The 21,140-nt window shown below is 43.3% G+C and overlaps 1 protein-coding gene across 8 annotated transcripts in view; it reads left to right on the top strand.

Annotated features, from left to right (window-relative positions):
* C16H11orf24 (chromosome 16 C11orf24 homolog) overlaps positions 1–19,116 on the top strand; it is a 30,344-nt gene extending 11,228 nt beyond the window's left edge. For all 8 annotated transcript variants that reach the window (XM_069803487.1, XM_069803489.1, XM_069803485.1 and 5 more), the window contains 3 exons: positions 11,160–11,398; positions 15,979–16,095; positions 17,286–19,116. In XM_069803487.1, the coding sequence (XP_069659588.1) occupies positions 11,242–11,398; positions 15,979–16,095; positions 17,286–18,445 (1,434 nt within the window). In that variant the 5' untranslated portion in view covers positions 11,160–11,241 and the 3' untranslated portion in view covers positions 18,446–19,116. The remainder of the gene's footprint in view (positions 1–11,159; positions 11,399–15,978; positions 16,096–17,285) is intronic.
* Positions 19,117–21,140: the final 2,024 nt, after the last annotated feature.

Here is a 21,140-nt window from a genome sequence, read left to right as displayed (position 1 = left end):
AAAACCTGGTATCAGTTGCAATCTTCCTTCATATTGCCTTGTGCCCAACCAAGGCTAGGGGAACTAACTTTCTCTGCCTCTTTAATTTTTGGCCTTTTGGAAGTGAGCATTGGCATTAGATTTACCAGAAACATGTTGGGAAGTTGCTTTTCCAGCTTCTTACAGAGATGGCCACAGTCTTCACAAAAGACCCTTCTCCCTTAAGTCCTGAGAAGATGCTGGTTCTCCACTAAACTGACCCAGAACAGAGAGGGAACCTGAAGAGACTGCTGGTCCTCTGACCCATGCAGTCACTTAAAAGATAGCTCTGGAGTTTTCTCTGATCTCCTTTAGAAACTTTCAGATTCCTAGATGATTTTAAGAAGCAAAATATGCTTCCTAGTAGTTGGCAGTTACCATGCCAGAGCATGCATTATGTTACGTGGAGGTTCCTGTCCTTCTGTACAAATGACTCTGCTGCTTATGGGGCAGTTCTCGGTTTGCTACAAATTGCAGCTTTCAAGAAAAGCAGAATTGGTGCCAGTTCACCTTGTGTACCTGGCTCTAAACTGATGCAGTTTACTGGTGTGATTTACTGCTGCTTCGTGAGTAGTTGAGCAGTCCCTAACAGGAGCAAGAGCAGCTGAAAAGGCTGAGCTGGGTTTATGGGTGGGAGGCCCCTAAGACCAGCTGATGGGACTCCAGACTGCAAGCTGGACTTGTTTGTCTGATGTCTAGTTCTGAGGATCCTAAACTTGCTTTAAAGGATGAGGCTGAAGAAGTGTTGTACCTCAGTGCTGGCCACCTGGGTCCTTGCTCTTCTGCATTTATAGCCTTTTCTTATTCCAGGCTTGCAGAGACTCTAGCAGCAAACTGGATTGGAGCAAAAGGTAGGGTTTGGTAGGCAGGATGTTCATGTTAATCCAAGTGTGAATTATTTAATTCTTGGCATGTCCTTTGTTTTGTATCTGATTTCATTCAGTCACAGCCTGTTCCACCTGTTGCTTCCTGACCTGTAATGGTGTTCTGCTGTGATCTGATAATATCAGACAGGTTTGTATTGGATTATGCTGGAGCCAAAGTCTTCAAAACACCATTCAGTGTATCGAACCAAGTGGTAAGAGTTACTACTTGTAGTATGGCTTTCACATGTTTGTCCTTATCCTTGTTTTTGTTGTCTGTGCTTGGACAACGTCCCCCAGGCAGTCTCTTGACCTAGATAACTAGTGTATGCTGAGCTCATCTTTGGACCAGGGTGGGCTGATCTTGTTGGTGTTTTGCCTTTTCTAGTTCACTGTTCCCCTCGTTACAGAATCAGAGCATCTTTGGCATAAAATCAGTAGCCAGAAGTTTCTAATGGGTTCAGTTTGTGCTGCTGCTTCTAGGTCACAACTTCTGGAGCAGTGAGAATAACCTCTTGCTTTTGTTTCAAGTCCAGGTGTTACAGCTGAGAGAGAGGTTTCAACTTTGTTTTTTCCATAGTCTGTTGCTGTACTGCTGAGCAAAAATCGAAGACTGAGATAAGCACGGAGGCATCCCAGAGTGGTTCAGAAAATATCTGTATTTGGACCCCATCTGTCCAGTAAAATACAGAACATGAGAGAGATTATGGGAAAACATGCAGTTTTTCACTTCCATGTCTTTGGTATAAGTTAAACTGATGTTTGTGGTAGTTGTAATCTCTCCTGGTGAGCTGCTTTGCTCACTGTCTGTAGCTGCCCATGGTATTCAGGTAACCCTATGGAATAGTTTTGAAGTCCGTGTTAGCAGCATCAGCAGCAGACCGATAGATGGACAGACCTTCCATATATTGCTCAGAAAGGTTCAGAAGAACCTGCTACTGCCTGTGCAGTCCCCCTTTCATGAAAAAGGGGCTCTTTGTATGAAGATTTTTGTACTGGAAAAGCTTTGAGGACCTCAAACCAAGCTTATTTTGCTTTGACCTATTAATCAGGTAGCATCAGGACTCAACACTTAAATGAGTTCCTCTGAAACTGAAAAGAGGGAATGTATAACAAGGTAGCACAGCTGCTGCCGCATAGGAGATGAGGCCCAAGAGTTGGGCTGAAGCACTTCTACAGATGCTGCCTTGGCAGCCACGGACATCCATGAGAGTAAGGAGGGGGAAGGATGTTTTTCCTATAGGTTCTGATGACCCATAGGTTTAAATTCAGGTTAGTGCATGACTTGAAGATTTACTGGCTATGAAGAACCTGCAACAGGGAAGGCCAGCAAGGATGAGGAAAGCTGCTATTGCATTTAATTCTCTCTTTGTTCAGAGAAAATAGACTTGGCTAAGCTTCCCCACGCACCCTGCCCTGTGATTTCCACATCTTTCAAGCTGTCAAAATCACAAAGCAGGGAGGCATGTGCCAGCAACCTTCATTTGGTATTGCTATAAATGTCTTCCTGGCTTGGAGAGTTTGGGAAGAATCTTTTGATTTGTGCTAATATATGGTGAAAAGCTCCTCAGTATCATATTGCATTGTGGTAAGCTGGAGTGTCTTTTTGCTGCATCTCACCTAGCAGACCTTCCATATAAAGCTATCTTTGTTTTTTAACCAGAGTTGTTAGCTTAAAAAGAAGAAACCTCTTACAATCTAGGAGCCTTCAGGTTGCTTTGCTCGTGAGGATGGCTGGAGGAGGAGGACGCACCTATCTTTTGATTTTAAAAAAAAATTTTTTTTTTTATTCTCCATATTTGAGGATATGCACAAAGATCCTACTTCCTTGCAGAAAGGAGAAATAGCCTCAGATGCTTTCCTTTCTTGCAGTTCTTTTAGCAGTGAGAAGTTCCCCTTCAGTTGCTGCACTGGGACCATGTTTTGGCTGTTTCCAGGCTGTCTGAACTTCTCCGTTTCTGAGCTCTGCACGCTATCGCCTAATGCTTTTGTAACTTAGGGTGCCATCACTACTGTGTGTAATCCTGCTGAAAGCCATGCATAAGCTTAAATTCCTGAACAAACTGGCAGAACCTTGTGTTCTGGACAGAGATGTGTCCTCTGTTTCTACACGCCTAAAATTAGTGTTACAGCTACATGAACTTATAGAGGAGCATAATGATTTCTCAAAAATGTCTGGAGTGAAAGACAGCATTGAAACTATCAACTTCAGTGAAATTTAACTTGACCTGAATTGCCAGGAAATTGCTGACTGCAGTAAAATTCTGCAGGGCAGGAGGTGGGTGGGTGACCAGACTTTAACACACTGGCAGTTTTATTTGCTCCAAAAGTAACACTTGGTTAATTGTACCTTCAGGCTGAAGTTCCTGCTTGTTTAAGTCTCTGTTAGCTCCAGACTTGGCAGACTTGAATTTAATAGCACCTCAGACACATTTTATTCCTGTGCACGTACACTGTGCTGGTTCTAGCTTCTAATGCAGTCTCTCAGCAATCATGAAGCACCCATGCTGCAGAGTACCTGCTTCTGCAGGAACTTGGAGAAGCCAACATCATGAGCTTGCATTTTACCCTTCTTGAACTCCTTTGCTCTGTATTAGCTCAGTGGCTGCAGAGTTCATGTGGGTGCCCACTAGGATGGTTCCTTTGAGGGTCTTGTTGAAAGCTGTTTAATTTGAAACATGTGGTAAGAAATGCCCTGCATACCATCTCCTGTTCCCAGGAGACAGCAGCATGTCTGAAAATTTGCTAGCTGCTTGGGGTGTGGCTCAGATCAGGGAAGGTTGCAGTTGAGCCATAGTGCCCATTTTTATTGCTTGGAGGTATTTTTGTTGGCAGATTTATTGTCCAGTCACAGCTTTATGCAGTTAGCCTTTGGCAGTTCATTTTTCTTCATATTAAAACTGGATTGTTTCAGATATTCTGAAACAAGTCACATTCACATAAATGAAATAGCTGTCTGGTCATTTTTCACATGAAAACATCCCGCTGAGTAGTACTTCTCACCATCTGAACTGCAGAACATGGCACTAATATGGGTGAGAATTGATGATGGATGGGTGATGCTGGTATTGGAGTTTTAGGCTTTAACATATATTTTCTCAGAGGCAAAGTGTGATGGCCACGAAGCCTCAGTGGTGCCAGTGTGGGCTGCCCTCATTAGTGGGGTAACAAATGCATAAGTTGTCTGCCTTGTGCCCTGAGAGAGGAACGCAGGTGGAGAACTGAGGCACAGAAAGATGGAGATGGGTAAAGCCGGTACTACCGAAAACAAAACTAACCCCCCAAAACCGCCCACAAACCCCACTGTGGCTAAATGTGCCAAAGATTGTGAATCTGTAGCCCTGCATCACTTCCACAGGAAGCTGGAAGCAGGGAAGGAGCCTGAGCTCAGGTTGTGTCACTGTCAGACGTGGGCTCTAACCACTAAAACCTCCTTCCTCTCTGGGTTCCTGGTAGGGAAAGGAAGATTGAGGAAGCTGCTGAAAATCTTGAACCTGAAGGATACAGCACTTCAATATCTGCGTGAATGAGGTCTGCTGTTCAGAGCCTGCAATTAATCCACCACTTGCATGGAAGTGGCTTTCCATTCCTTTTGTGGAGCGTGGTGGTGTTGACCTTGCAGAGATGCTGTTCCTCATGAGCTTTGCACTGCCTTGGGCCTGTGTAGCGTAAGGTACCTTTGTCAGCATGGAGCCTGAAGTGCATTATACTTGTGAAAGTTGGCCAAGTCCAAGTGTGATCACAGAGTTTCTCAGCAAAACTTGGCATTCCACCTCTTTGAAAGAGACTTTAAGGTGTTTGTTCTGTTCATGCAGAACATCCTGAAAGTTCTGATCTATTGTGTTTGGCCATTTACAAACAGAAGAATGGTTTTTCTTGCAGAGAGTAATATGTAGCAGCTGGAGAAATACTTTAGCAGCTGCAAACTTCTTTTTAAAAGCACTGTTTCCACACTAGTCTTCCAGAGGATGCAGCAGCCTTCTTAGAGGCTGTCTGCTCAGTGATATTGGATTATTTCTTGCTCTCTGGCTTAATAACTCCCATTAAAGTCAGTCAAATGTGAATCTAGAGAGTGTGTTGGGTGCACTGAGCAAGGATGCTGTCTCTGTTCTTTTGACTTAATTGTTTGTGGCTGTTGGCATCTTTTTAGCTCATTCCCTGAAGCTTGTAGATGCTGCTGCAGGCATTGCAGTCACATTTCCTGTGGGATGTGTCGTGCAGATTGATGAGAAGTTCAGCCATAGATGGGGACTACATCACAAACTGAAGGAGGTGGTTCATATTTAGGGGAGGAGAAGATATATAACTTTATGGCTGCCTAATTAAAGTGTTTTTGCTTATTGGGCTGTTGTGCATCCACACATTCCAGTGTGATGCAGTCTATGTGGACTTTTTGGCTTTGTAGGACTTTTAAAATCTTTTTTTGTGGACATATATCAGGAGGAACATCAGAAAAGGCAGCAGCAGACCAAACCGATGTCTATCCAATACCCTATTCTGACTGCTGCAGTGAGGACTGTGCCTGCTAAGGTGGAGGGATGTGCCAGCTCTTTCATAATACATGGTCCGCTGTGTGATGTTACACTCTGAAGAAGTTGTGTGGTAGGAGAAGGAATATAAGTGATGATCTTCCGGACCTGAGCTGGCAATGTTTGTCCTCTGAATCACATTTTGGAGCATGTGTAATTTGCATCCTACTGTTGCAGCAGATCAGCCTCAAATGCTCTGCTGGCCTTATGTCAGCCCCAGGTGTTTATCAGATCCAGCTTGTTGGTCACCGTCCTAGCCTGGCTGATGTATCCATGAGATAAGACTCAGTGATTTCTAGGCATACTTTTCTTCAAAACTCCCTGTGAAAGTATGGAACTGTGCATGTCCCACCTCAGTCATCCTCCCAGAGGAGTGTTTTGTTTATATTGGAAATGGCGGGGGCATGGAGAGCTTGTATTGTGGCAGCAAATGGACCTTTGACCATTGCATCCTGGGTTTTCTAAGGAAGTGGGAACACTTCAGGCTGTGCAGGCATCTTGGGAAGTCAAAGGAACTATGTCCAGACCAGGGACCTAGTAATGCATTTCCTCCCCTATAATCAATAATGCCCCTCTGCTTCACAATCTCTGTTCAGTTCATCCTTCATTGTTGATAGCACGTGACATTTTGCAGAAACAGCTTTGTAACTTGCCATTAACTTTCTTTGGGAGCCAAAGGAACCTAATGGCTCTAAAGCTGCTCTTCTGGGAATGATACAACTTCATCTGGTCATGCTCAGCTGACAGTGGATCAGCCTCATGTGCCTTGGTGCTGCCCCTTCTGTCTCCAGACCTATCCACATGTGCAACTTCATCCTTGGAGGTAAGCTTGGGAAGCCAAATGCTTCTCAAGATTGCAGCACAGATTCCCTGCCTCCTGCATTCTAGCCTCAATTCACAAAATGAGATGTGCTTGTCTTCCCTTAGCAAAATCTGGTTTAATTCTGTTTTTCTAAAGAGTGAAATATAGCACTTGTTTTGAGAGCTGACAACATGTGAAGTGTTTAGCAGCAATTGCAAGTTGAAACCAGGCCTTATGTCTTCTCAACTTGATGGGAGGGTAGCATTGTTATCTGCAAAAGGTATTCCACCTTTGTTTTCCCTGCTTTATTGTTGTTCTGAGAATAGAAGATTTCTTTGCAACTCTTCGACCTTATTTCATGCCTCGTCCATGCACGCTTGTAAGTATGAATTTGGGGGCAGTGTCTGCTGGCTCTTTGATGACAGCTTAAAGGAGCATGTATTACCCTAAATGATTTGCTTTGCTCACTTTGTACTTGTGATTCTAATGCATACACTCGTCCCATGGTTTTTGTCTAGTTCTATATCTCTCCTTTTGCCTTGGTGCAGTCACTGCATGCACCTTGCAGCTACTTAACCAGGAGCAACTGAGGCTGGCTGGGAGGACATGGAGACAAGGAGTTTATATTCCAAAGGCTTCACTCTGCTCTTGCACAATCACCCCAATCAATATTGTTTGAAATAATACTTTGATTTCCCCCGCCCCCAAAATTCCTTGGCTCAAGCACAGGGAGATCAGCAAGAAGAGAGGAACGCTTCTGAAACCCTGCAGGCAATGCCCTCTGGATGTGTGTGTGCGTTGCAAAGTCATCAGTCATTTAGTTGTTGACTCAAAGTTATTCTGGTTTTCCAGCATGCTTGTTCCCTGCTGAGTTATAGCCACAGATGGTAAAAGTAAACTTTGCACTTTTCAGAGTGTAGTCCTTTCCCAGATTTTATTTGTTGCTGTCTTTTGTGGTTTGGTTTGACTTTTAATTTCCTTGGGGATGCTCTACAGATGGAGAAGGTCGTGCTCAAAGAGTGAATTTTGCCCAGATTTCTCAAAATTACTTCTGATGGGAACAGTAGTGTTCATCTCTTCCTCAGTGTTATCTCCGACAGCCAAAGGGTGGTTTCTTCTGGGGAGCAACACGATCTGGAGGAGAAGCTTTAGCTGGTGCTTTTCTGGGATGTAGGTGTGTGGGGTGGGTGCTCAGTGGGATCTCAGAGTGCAAATGGAGCCATGTGGGACTGGCTAGAAGTGTGATGGGAAGGCAGAAATGAATCTTGTTGCTTGTAATTATAAAAGGCAGTTGTTAAGTTGGGAAAAGTGATCTGCAAGTGATTGCGACTCTTGTTCTGGATGTATGGGATTGTGCTAAGGTGGAAGAAGCCAAAAAAACAACCACCCCTAGCTGGAGGTTCTGGTATTTAATACAGCATCCCAAGCATCATCTGGACTGCATTAAGGTACAACTGCTTCTGGTTATTCCTTTGACGGACTTGGGAATGAGCTGTTTGCTTGTCTGCCGTACTTAGAGTCTGTGTATTGTGTTTGTCTACTTCGCACGCTCACTCTGCAATTTGTAAAGGGATTTTTAGAATTGGCTAAAGAACATTTTAAATTCTTTTAAGCTTGTAAGTTTGTATTGAGCACCTTGGGGGAGGAATTAGCAGTTGGCCCCTGAGGAGACGATGCTTAGTGAGAGGGAAAGGGGAGACAAACCTCTTGTGTCTGAGCTCAGCATGTCCCCCTTAACCAGTGCTGGCCTAATCCAGAAAGGCTGCCAGGTGCTTTGGAAGAGGTGAGAGGCAGTTACTGGAATTTTGCTTTCCTCTGGAGCTGTTGCAGTCAAGTGGGACCAAAGTCAGCTGTGATGGGAAGGACTTCTGGTGGGTTAGTGTGGTTGGGGATACAAAGCATCTCTGTGCATAAGGGACAGGTCGCTATGTCCTTCTAGACACTGAGTATGATCAACATTTGATCTTACAAATATATGTAGTTTTTGAGTCAGTTGAGATGAATTAAGATTATTTTATTTGTCCTAAAAGACTGAGATTTACAATATAATAATAATTACAGTATTTATGCATAGATTTAATGCTGCTGTATCTGCATTTCCGAAATGCAGTGGAAGATGTTTATTCTTTGAGGGTTGGTTAGTATAACTACAAAGGTATTAGTAAAGGTGGGAAAACTCCCCTATAATAAGAGAGTGCTCTGTGTTTGTATTCATTGCTGTTATTTACCATTTTCTTTAAAACAGTAAATGCATACATTATTGCACAGCCAATTCATTCTCAGGGTCACTTGTTAGGCTATAAAATGTTGCTTCTTGTAAGCCTTTTACCTTGAAAAGGGACAGCAAACATAAACTGGACTCTCTTTAAAATGTAAAATTTACCTGTAATGATGTATTTTTTTCTTTTTTTCTGTGGGTCAGATACTGCTTGCTGAATCTCTGCCTGTGACTTGTGAACCTTACAAAAAGTCCACTTCTGCATAGTGTGATGGGAGTGCAGGTTGACAAACAGTGCTCTGAGTGTCTTGGTGAGGTACCTATAGTGTCGGTGAGGGAACCCAAATCACCTGCTTTAAGTTGAAGGATTCAGTGTTTAAAGCAAACTTTTGTTGTCTGTCTGCTCTAGGAAAATCTCCTGTGGGCAGAGTGTTTCACATCTACCCTTGCTTTCTCCCCTTGCTCCCAGTTTTGTCAACTGGAGTTTTCAGTATATGCATATGCTAAGAGTGACAGCAAGAGCGTGCTACAGGCTAAGGCAAACTTGTGGAAGTGCTTTGTAATTCAGAACAGTTGGAAAGGTATTGAAGTTATCTTGGCTGAGGAACACAAACTTATATTACCAATTCCCTGCCGAAGATGCGGGGCTGCTTTCCCGGGCAGCCAGTGCCTGTGTACCATATTGGAGGGGCTGCAGTTGCATATCTATCACACAGCTCCTCTCCTCCTCTGCGCTGATTCGTGCAACTCCTGCAAAGTTGTACTTGGAAGAGCAAGTGATGAGGAGGAGGAGGGAGCAAAGTGCGCACTGTGAAATGCGGCGGAGCTGGTGCTGGCCGGGAGCAGTCTCTGGTATGCGGGCCTAGATGGGGCTGGTGAGCTGCCTTTCCCCACCAAGACCTCTGTTGTCAGGTCAGACTTAGAAATTCTATTTCCAGCTGCCAGGTGGGGTGACCCAGGCATGAACTTTTGGCTGCAGTGAGAAACCTGCTTGCACAAAACCAGCGTGATGCTGTGCACTCTTACTCCAGGGAGAAAGCTGGAGAGGAACGCACAAGCTGAGGTCAGCTGTGCAAGTACCCTGCAGCCCAGTCCTTTTGGGCTCCCCTGCTCTCTGGGAGAGCAGAAGATGTAGAAATGCTCCATCTATTTTCAACATGCAAAATAACTCTTTTTATTAGAATAAATAAAAGGGCAGGAAGGAGGCTCTGAGTTCCTTAGGGAACTTGTAGGGTGACTAGGCATGCTGAATTTGAGACACTGTATTTTAGCATCAAGTTTTGCCCCCACCTTTGACTCTTTGGTAGTCCATTGTGGAACTCTGTGTTGTGTGTCCTCTGCGAAGCTTGCGGTAGCTGTTTATGTTTCACCCTTTTCAGGCAGGGTGGTTCTGAGGCTAAAACTCTGTTACCCTGTTGGGGCTTTAGGACATAGAGTAAGGAGGGAAATTTGGAAACAAAAGTTTCATGGTGTGAAGCATCAAAATATTGCAAACTGGGAGTCAAAGCTAATAAATGTTGTCTTGGGCTTTCTTGGAGGAAAAAAAGGCTGTTACTCAGACTCTTAAATTCACAAGCATGGTTGCAGCTGGAGTTGAGAACTCAGGATGAAACTTCTTGCATGGATGGCTAAATCAGGGTCTTAGGCATGTTACTGATGACTGTTGGATGTTTTTCACTATGTTATTTATACCATTCACATATGCTACTCATTCTGTGTCGTGAACTGCCTTTGCATCTTCTACTGCAGTCGTCACATACACCTCTGAGATGTCATGCAAAGTTGAATCTCAGCACTCTTCGAAGGCCATGACATTTCTCTTCATAACTGCAGGGTGAGGACTAAAGCTTGCTCCAGTGATGAGGAAGAGGGTTGCCCTTAAAAACTACTTAGGAAAGAGACTTACAATTGGTCTGGTTCAGGCTGAACAGTTTGGAAGCTCATATAAAGCTTTAAAAAGTCTTGGAAACAAGAGGGTAAATCCAGGTAAAAGCTGACGATCTGCTCTGAAGTCAACAGGAGCTGCTCCAGTGACTTCAAGGATGAGAGCCCATCCATTGGGACAGAGTCTCGTGTGTTCATTGATAATGAAGAAAAGACATTGCCTATTTATTGTTTTATGTGGGGAAATGAAGGCTTACTGTTGCTTACTTCTTCAGCAACAGCTGATGTGTTTGTGTAATCTCTTGGAAAACTGGAAATATTGGCTTTTGCTTGTTTTCAGCCAGAGGTTTTTTTACCTTATTGCAATGAGCAGGAAAATCAAAGCAAGAATCAACTAAGGTTGATGCTTGGGTTTGACTGACTTAGTGTAAAGGCAGGGCCAGGACTATAGTTCCCCGTATTATCAGTGTGCTCAAGCTGGTGCAAACCCTTCTGCTGAGCCTGGGAACAACATTAAAGACAGAGTGAGTCAAAAACCATCATGTCTGTTCTGCCGTACGCCTGTGGACTTTGAGTTTGGCTTTGTATATGTGGCTTTTGACTTGAGCTGTTCTCTGGTCGGGCCTGAGGGAAGAAGAGCAAAGTACCATTTCCAAAGAAAGAGCCTCTCTGTGAATTTGGGTATGGTCTTTTCTCTTCCTGCCTCTGCATCATTGCCTATATGTTGTGTGTATTGATACTTGCCTTTTGTATTTTTTTTCTATCCCTGCTGATAGGAGTGTGTTTAGTAGAACACTCTCTTGATATAAATTGATAATTTTCTTTTTTTTTTTTTTTTTTAATAGGTATATTGTAGTGGATCTGAAAGTGATATAAGAAAGAATTGCTTCTGGGAAGAGAAGCATCCCTGCAAGGCCAACCCTGAAGATGTGGACTGCCATTGTATTCTTCCTGCTGATTTCCTTCTGTATATGTGAACACAGGTTTTCTGTCCTGAAAGGGAGAGGAGTCCATGTAGTACGAATAAACAAGCTTACAACTGAAAACCAGTGCAGGCAGGCTTGTCAAAGCCCAGGTGGTTCAGGTGAGGTTCTTTGTCCCTTAGCTGGAATTCCAGCTGGGTTTTCTGTTCCTTAAAGGTCTCTTCTGCTCCCCTGACAACTATCTTTCTTAATTCCAGTTGTTTACAGGCATTTACAGTTACGGCTTCTCTGTGCAGTCCCGCGGTGCTAAATAACTTTTGACAGCTTTGGTTAAATTGAATCCAGAACAACCATATCCCAGGGCCCTTGTAGCTTCCGTAAGAAACAGAATGCATGTGCACTTGGTGTGCGCTGGTAGCGTGCAAACGGTGTTAGGTCACTTCACTTGAAGAATGATTATTCCATGCTGCCAGATGTTTGCAAGTGAACAGTGCTGTTGAAGACAGCTGCACTGGAATGAGCAGTCTTTGCTCACTGATATTTATGGTTTTTCTGCCTTAGAAGAAACCAGTTGTATCCTGCAACCAGGCACAGGGTTAAACAAGTCTGGGGAGATGAAAACCTTCTGCTGTCTACCTCTGAGATGTCTTTAAAAAGCATTAAACTTCTAAATGAGTCTTTCAGAGTTGCCCTATCTTATCTAGCCGCATGTGAAAGCTTGTAGCACCTACAAACTGGGGCTGGAGTGGTGAAGATGAGACCTTGGCTCAGGTGGATGAATGTCTGACAATCAGATTGATAGGAACATCATAAAGATGCCTTTTTTTTTAATGCACAGTGTTTCAAACCTTTGTTTTAAATGAAACATCTCTTCATAGTGGAAAGAAAGCACCTTTATAAACTAAACATTTTATTTAGGAGGTAAAATATGAGTGGGTTTGTCTCCCAGGCATCAAAGCTGTGAAAACTTCAGCTTCTGCTTTTTAAGGTAGTAAACCCTAGAGAGATGACACATTCACACTGACTGTGCTGACATTTAGGGTCTGTAGCACTGCATGTTTTTCTGTTCCACCTGAGAATCTCTCAACACAGTGCATGTGTCTTCTTAACCTCCTGATATCTTGATAAAGGTAGACAAGGTGCTATCTGCTGCCTCTTCCAGAGGAGGGCCATAAGGAATTTAGTTTGTCTGTGATCAGGGCTGGGAGATGATCTGAGTGCATACTTTGCCCTGTTGCTGACTTCAGCCACTTTTTTTTATACCCTTCACCTTGTTCTCTCCTGATGTATTTTGTACACAGCAAGTCCAGTTGAATGTTAGCTTTGTTGGACAGAGGTGGTTGAGCCTCTACAATTAGGTGACTTGTTCCATCTTTAGGAAACCACGTAAAACTAAACCTGAAAGCTTTTCGGGTTTTACTTTCTGTATTAAGCCCACTGAAGCAATTTAATTCCTATTTGTTACTTGATGGCCAGTCTGTTGCACTGCTTGATGTCAAGGGAGATGGAAAACGTACAAACTCTTGACATAAATGTATAGCCATGTGCAGAGAGATCATCTGGAGAGGAGGACCTGAAATGTCTTTTTTTTATGATAAGCTTTAGGTTTTAAGATCAGTTTTACTTCTCTCCTTCTCCATTCCCACCTTCCCCAAGTATGTTTATTTTTGTGCTTGCTTTCATTACAGACGTGAGGCCTGAGGCTTAGATGTCAGAATAGTTACACCTATGTAACTGGCAGTAAAGGAGCAGTGGTTGTTATTTTTCAAGGTATTATGGTGTTAAGTTGCAGGCCAAAGTTGCATGGGGAGACATCTTCATAGCTGCATTGCTTGGAAAAGTGGAAAAATAACATTCCTAGCTGGTTAGGCTCTCTTCTGTAGATGTAATATATACCCTTGCTGACAGAACATCACTAACTTAGAGAAGTAGTGCAACTATCACAAAAAGAACTGCTTTTGTCAGTATATTCACATTTCAGATGTGCCCTGCAGAAAAGGAAATGGTTGCTGATCTAGCTATTCCAGCATCGTCTTTGAATATCCACACCAGAGGCCAGGATACATAGTTAGCAAACTAACATACGCAAAACGATTGTACCAATATCATGAGACGGTTTGACACTTCAGTTATGTGCTAATAAAAGCAGCAAAACTCTCTAGTGCTGACAGCATGGATAGTAACTCTAACCTCCGTATGTTGTCTAATGGAATGGGTTCAAGTCCCCATATGCTGCTAGGGTAAGTGATATACTTGATGGAGAAGGTGTGCATCCTAGCAAAGATCTGGCAATCCGGAATTCCCAGATGCCTGGTGAGCACAGTGAACCCATGTTGGGAGGTAAGATAAGCTTGTACTCTTCCCTTTGCATCCCCAGCCATATTCAGAGCTCTCCCAAGTTTCTTCTAGGGTGGCCAGCCCAGGGCTGGGGGGAAAACTCTTGGCCGTCGGAGCAGTCTGGCTCTGAGAACAGAGCCCCTTGGCCGTTCTTCTGGGCTATCTTGCATGCTCTGGGGAAAATGAAGGGAAAATATGACATGGCTGCGAGAGCAAATATTCCTGCTCCCTACTTCCACAATACAACTGCTTACCTGGGTTCTGCTTGCCTTTGGGCATCTGCGATTCCTTTCTGGTAACAGCAGGCTTAAAAATGAAATAAACCAGTTTGATAGGGCAAGACCTTGGCATCTGCCTATGTGGTTTCCTTTCAAAAGAGCTCTGAAGAGCTTTTGTTGTCCTTCCACTTTCTATTTATTCTTTTCTTTTTTTTTCTTTTTTCTTTTTTCTTCTCTCTCCTAATTGGAAGTGAGCAAAAAGGAACCACTGGGTAGCAGGGATCTTGCAGTGGACACATCAGTTGGAGCCTCAATCTGGAGTTGCATCAAAGAGAGTACTAACCAGTCTGGTAGTCTGGTTCAATAGAGGTGTCTGCTTGTCATGGGGAGCAACGGGGAACTCATGAGCAACTGGATTCTGATGGCAGCAGAAACCAGGATGCTTTAACCATGCTGACCCCATTAATCACCTGACCTTTCTGAACTGACTGACTTAGATAAGTAGCCAATGCAAGATAGCTGCTGCCTTTTTGTTTTCCCCTTCCCAAGAAGTGAGAAATGGCATGATTTACATTAGTAGATGGTCTATGTTTCTCCACTAGTGTGACTTACTGACCGAGGGACAGGAGGTGGGGTGGGTAGTCAGGGCACATCCAAACATGCTTTCATTTCTGAGAAGTGGATTTTAATTTCTTGAAGGGCTGCTGCTGTATCTCCTGCTCTGTGTGACTGTTGAAGCTTTTTATTTTATTGCTTTTGAAGTACCATTTTTTAAAGGCTTTGAATGGTTTCAGGCACTTTCTTAACATTTTATCAAAGACAGTAAAATTCCACCTTGACTAGTTTCTTTAGGACTTTCAAAACAGATTGCAGTTCTTGGTACAGGAATTTCTCCAAGTTCGTAAGTTTTCCACAAGCCCTCTTAATAACTGTGGTAACATAAATGGTTTTTTAATGAAAAGTTCAAGCTTCCCATAGCCTTAATCCTTAGTGAGAGTAACTCTATTTGTAGATAAGAGCTTTAAATATAGCCATATGTACCACATAGGTGTCTTCTTTGCCCTTTGTCACACTTATAAACACAAAATTAATTTATCCTACTGTAGACTTCAGTTCCCTTTAATCCACTGATGGGTGGTCAGTTGGGCACACGTCTGCTTCATCCCAGACCAAGCACTGTGTTACCTTCTTCTGGTTTTTTTGTTACAGCATGTCCCATAAATTAATTGCGTGCTACTGTGATATTACATAAAATAATAGCATAATTTACACAGGAAGGATCTTTTGAAGATCTTTGGTCTGAACTCGACTTAGATCTGGCTGTTCAAGACCTGCTGGAGAGTGTACCACCTCTCTGGCCCCCAGCCCAGTGTTTGAGTGCCCTTGTGGTGGAAACTGAATTTTTCCCTTGATGTTAAGTTGGGATTTCCTGTAAATCATCTGCTTTGGCCCCTCAGACACCTAGTAGTCACCCTTGGACTCGCTCCAGTACATCAACACTGCTTTTGTTATGCTAGGGACCCCAAAACTGGGCACAGTGTTTGAGATGTCTCCTCAGCGCTGATTAGGGGAGGTTCATTCCTTCCCTCAAAGCTTGGTTATGTGTATGTAGACATGCCCAGAAAGAAGTTAGTGAATTCAAAGGGATGCCAAGAGAGAGAGTTCCTGCTGTGATGAGCTTATTTAGCTTGTGTTGGGATTTGACTTACTAAAAGACAATTTCTGTGATGGCTCCCATGGCTAATAGTATCATTGTTCAGCAAATGAAGAGTAAATTTCAGTGTAAATCCAAGCACTGAGGTGAGAGCTGTCTCCCATGGGTGATAAGATGGGTGTCTTCTCAGTTTCAGTGCACTTTTTTTTCCCCCTGATTAAGACATCTAGGTGAATGCTAGCATTTAGATGAGTCCAGACTGTAGTGCACTCTCTTGGTCCCTGTCTGGGTGAGTGAATTGCTGTTGTTAGGAGATGTTGGTACCAGAAGACAAGCAGGAATGTAGGCTGCAGTTGCTATATTGATTTCATTGACTTTCCCGTTATTTTCACTAAGGCTGAGTCAGGATCCTTTAAGGCCAGATCTTCCAGCTATCGTGTTGGGTTTTTTTTTTCTAATTCTTTGATTACAGCCATGAAGCAGTGTGTTCAGTATACTGTGTGTAGCGACCCATTTTCTCTGCTGTTTTCAGGTAACCATCACTGTAATTGGGCTGTGCCCTACCAGAATCACTGCATCCTCTTGCAGTGTCACCAGCTGAGCGTGTGCCAGAATGCTGGCGAACAAGACATCAGAGATCTGCTTGGAGGTAACGCTATGCTTCAGGCTCCTGCTAAATCCAGGATCCTGGTCCTTTTGCTTTAAATGCCTACATTTAGACCTTGACTGGCTTTCAGCTGAGAGAGATAGGTTGTGAAATGCCTGCAGGGTGATTCCATAGGTGAAGTTGGTTCACTGAGACAACTGTTTCAGTAGCCTGGTAAGGGCTCTGGCACTTACACCTGCATGATGTGTCTTTGAGTAACTTTTGTAGCTGTTACTGAGTAACAGTTTGTCTCCATGTTGAGGACATCCTTCATTCAAGCCATTTGCACTCCACACACTGTCCTTTGGAAAATAAAGGCGTAAACAGATGTATTTATATTTTTTTAAGAGAAAGGAAAACGTCTTGGCATTGGGTTTTTTTGAGATTGCCAGGATTTTGTGCCAGAGGCAGCAGGCTGCTTCCATAATCAGAGCAGCCTTAGCAACAATTGCTCGTGGTGACTTTCCAGTGCCAGGATCTTCAATTTTAATTAACTAGCGCAATAACAAAATAGAGCTTGTTGGTGATTGGGGAATCGGTCTTCTAAAGTATGTTTCAGTAGTTCTCCGTACCCAAGTTAAAAAAAGAGAAAGTTTGTTCACGGTTCTTTTGGGTTGGCAAAGGTTTCTCTGCAACATAGCAACCAGACCTTTGATAAGCAGATGGGATTTATGTCACTATAAATCTAGAACACTAGTTGTGAAGGAAATTCTCCCAAAGTACGAAGGTGTAAGTGGAAATTTCCACTCACTTTTGAGAGGTGAAAATTATGAATCTAAGCATAAAGGGTTTGTCCATGCTGTGTAGCTTTGAAAGCATGAGTCTTCTCAGGAGCTGGCATTCGTAAATGCTGCAGCTCTTGGTGATAATGTGCTTCGGCATTGTAGGTCAGTACTTTGTTACCTCCTTTTTGTGGAATTAATTCTCTGGTTGGGCAAATGCCAGAGGTCTCTGGCAAAAAACAAAGCAAAACACCCCCCCCAAAACAAACAAAAAAACCTCACCCCCAAAAAACCCGAGAGGGAGCAGGGGTCTGAGTTTTCACGTTCTTGCTGTCTTCAGGACTGATTTATTCCAGTTGTACTACATGTACTGCAGAATTTGTGTTCTGGTTTGCATGTTGGGGGTATGAGGTCAGATTTGAGCTTGAGAGTTTTATCCTTATGAAACTTATTGGTTTTGTCTTTTTGAAGAAATTGTCGGTGGGAAAAGGCAAACAGTCCTGTTTCACCACCAAAGCTATCCACAGAAAAAGGAGAGGATGGTGAATGCACAGGTTGACCAACACAATGTCGAAAACCTGCTTTCCTCAACTCCTCGGACTCACAAGATCCAACTGAGGCATTTGCTTGAGATTCAGAGTGAAGGTGTAACGACAAATGCAAGAAAAACAATTGCAAGCAATGCTACCACCACCACAGCGACCACCACAACAACAAACGTTACAAACACAACTGTCCTCACTACAGCTTATGAAACAACTGCCAAAGCCTCAAACGCCCCTGCAAGTTCTGGTTTCCTTGCTGAAGCCATGTCATCCACTGCCTCTTCTCCCACTTCTGGTCACATCCCTGCTTCCACTTCTAGCCATTTCATCAAGCTTGTGACCACCACCAAAAAATCAGGAAGTAGTAGCTCTGTCTCAGTATTGTCCCCCACTTCTACTTCTGCTCCCCTCACTGTCATTTTTCAAGCAGGTACTCAAATGCCTCAAACAGAGCAATTTAACCCAACCACCACTGCCAGTGCTTCCCGCTCTAGCAGCCCCACCACTGTTGGAGCTGGCCCAAAGACAGCGAGTGCAACATTGACTATCCTAATCCCACAGGATGCAGGAATGTCTTCCACTACTTCTACTCGTGCCATGGCACTCACCCCCTCAGAGATTTCACACTCTGCGAACCCACTGCCTGTCATTACGTCGCTATATCTAGAGCCAGAAGCAAGTAGAGCCGCAACATCCTTGAGTAAATCAACTTCTCTGGGCTCTACGAGAGGTGCCACGGTTTTAACTACTGCCTCTACAGCAGAAACAACAGCTAGGCATGAGATAAAGTCAACATCTCACATTTTTTCAACAACCACGGCTCCAGCAGATGCACCCAAAACAACAGCTTCAGGCCTTGCAGAAACGCTGGACATGGACAATGAATATCTTCTCATTGCTGCCGAGCCCCTGACTCAGTACTTAGTAGATAAAAGTTCGCTTCTTGCAGTGCTTTTAGTTGGTACATTTTTTTTCATAACTGTTATAGTTCTTTTCCTTATGCAGGCCTATGAGAGCTACAAGAAGAAGGATTACACACAAGTGGATTACCTGATCAATGGCATGTACGTGGACTCAGAGATGTGAAAGGGTGGAGATAAAACAGCAGGCAGAGAGATGGAAAGGAGATTGAAAGCCTGCCTGACTTGTTTTTCTTTCCTGTTTGCCTATAACACAAACTTAAAGTGCTTCCAAATTTACTTCTAGTGCAATCGAGGAGAAATGCCATGTACTGTATTAAGAAAAAAAATAATTTTTTTATCCAACTGTGCAACAGGTTGCTGTAAAAAAAAAAAGAAAAAAAAGTAGTAATTTTTAAAACTTTCATAATGCACAATAGCTTTGGCCATTATTTTTCATTGTAAAATAAGCCTAACAAGGGGTAAGCCATCATCCTTGGAAAATGCTGTGGCACTTTTTCAAGTGTTTACACTGCAGGTTCCTTGTGCTATATTCGTTTCACGTGTGCTCTGAAAACAGAGCAAATAATGCTCTCACCTTTGCAAAGTGCTTGGAAATTGCCAGATGAGAAGTGTGCAGTTTTGCTGCAACAGGGAACTTTTAATCGAATGTGTGTCATGTTTCAGTATGCTTCTTGCTTGTAAAGAGGTCTGTTTACAAAGCATTGTAAACTCTGTTTACTGCTAACCCAAGATACCTTTTCACCGTGGAGCGGATTACTGTGCCTCTGCACTTAAATGATCTTATTTTTATATTCACTTAATAAAGGGGGCCCTGGAAGGGCATATCTTGTTGCATTTCTGTTTTCATTCCTCTCCCTGTCAGTTCAGAAGCAGGCAAGTGCGCTTTTGGGGCTTAAGCAAATTAGCTCTACTTCAATATTCCAAGTACGGGGGCTTTGAAGACCTCCCTGGAAGTATGGACATGTCACAGAAGATGCTGATCATCTTCCAGGCTACTGCTGCTGTGCTTTCAGAGCAGTAAGCTACTGGTCTCCCAGGTATACAGACCCATTCACTGCTTTTTATCTTTCATGCAAAAAGCATCAGACTGTGTTTTGGTTTTTGTTTTGCATTTAGGACCAGCTCAGAGTTGCTAGTAATTTGGAAACCTTATTGCACGTGCAGTTGCAGCTTACCTCCCAAGATCTGCAGCTGAGAGAGTGAGTAGAAAACACATGATTTTTGGCAAGTATTCTTCAGTGATGAATGCGTCTTATTTGAATGACACACGTACATACCAATAGCAAAATGCTGGATAGCTTGTGTCTCACTGTGAATTATTGATAGCTTGTGTCTCACTCTGAATTAGTTGGCTGCTCTTTAATCCTGCTTGCATGTAAACTTGAGGCCGATAACCGGCAAACCTCAGAATTTGAGCTGTTGCGTTTTGGTTTGGGTATTTATCCAAATTCTTTGGCTGTTTGGTATTTGGAGGGAGTCTTTACCCTGGAAGAGGTTACTTTGTAGACTTCTTGTTCATCATCAAGTTGAAAGCGCTATGAAAACAGCTGCAAACAGCACAAGTAGCAGCAAAGGCAAGGGGTTTGAAAGAAATGGACGGGAGGTAGTTTCCTGAATCTTACCCAATACAAATTTTGAGGTCAAAATTTCAGCGAGTATGTTGAGGAAAGGAAAGAGATTGCTTTGGAAGTGAGATGACTTGGTTGTCAGCATCAGGTTGCATTTTGCAGTGCTTTCGCATGGACTGCACCTGCATGCTGGTAGGCTAGAGCATCTGTCAGGGTAAAAGGATAGTGTGGTTTTGGGAGCCTCCCTCCTTGGAAGGCTTGAAGTATAAGCCACAAAATTCACATGATGTTTCCTGGAAGGGGAAAAAAAAGCTTGAGGGACTGAATTTTATTGTATTTCAAGGTTATTTTAAATTGGCTTCTCCTCAGCAGAAGGGAACCAAACCCTGATTTCTGCCATCTTCCAGGAGCTGCCCATGTGCAGTATCTGTGCAACAAGGTGGTGGGAACATCCCCCAGCGTGGCTGGGGACTTACACCCTGTTGAGATGCTTAGGACTGTTTGCCTCTCAGCACAACTGTTCTGAGCTGTTAGCAGATGTCAGGCAGATGCTGCTCTACAACCACAATGTCCAGAGACTTATCTTTACTTAGGGATCTCGGGTTTCACCTTAACTGCAGGTGAGTCACTAACCATAGACCTAAGCATGTGGTCTTTGAGCTCTGCTCTAGATACTGAGGTAAGAACTGTCTCCTTCACTCCCAAGTAAGGAGATGGGTGCTACCTCAGGTTCAGCTCACTTCTTTTTCTCCTTATTTAGGCAACTCAGATAAATTCTTGCATTTTGATAGGGTGAATCCAGGCAATAGTGCTTTTCCTTGTAATTTATCCCTTCCTATGTAAGTGAACTCCTGTCTGTAGGAAGTGCCTTCCTGCAAAAAGGCTCAGTGTTGCAGCTGTTCTGCTAGTGCTCTGCAGTATTTTATTATTTTTTTAAGTTGCCTGAGCCACTTACACAAAGGCAAACTACCATCATCAGCCTTGTAATTGCTTACCCTGGAAATGGGGAAATTTTTGGATAAACTTTGCACTAACTGTGGCCTTGTTTCTTTCTGTCTCTGTGGATCACTTCATAGACCCAAGGTTGGACACCAGATTCTGTGGAGTGGAAGCTTGTGAAGTTGCACCGAGTTTTATTTTCTTTGAAGAGATATTAGGCTCCTGTGCTGATTTCTTGGAGGGAGTAGGAAGGGAAGGGAGAGGAAAGGGGCGTTACTTAAACAACACTCTGAAAGAGTTTTCTATTCTAAAAACAGATACTTTCTAAGATTGGTTTATTAAAAACAAATA

The sequence above is a fragment of the Haliaeetus albicilla genome, chromosome 16, assembly GCF_947461875.1.
Source record: "Haliaeetus albicilla chromosome 16, bHalAlb1.1, whole genome shotgun sequence".
Lineage (NCBI taxonomy): Eukaryota > Metazoa > Chordata > Aves > Accipitriformes > Accipitridae > Haliaeetus > Haliaeetus albicilla.
The sequence above is the reverse complement of the archived record's forward strand: the minus strand, read 5'-3'. Positions and strand labels throughout refer to the sequence as shown.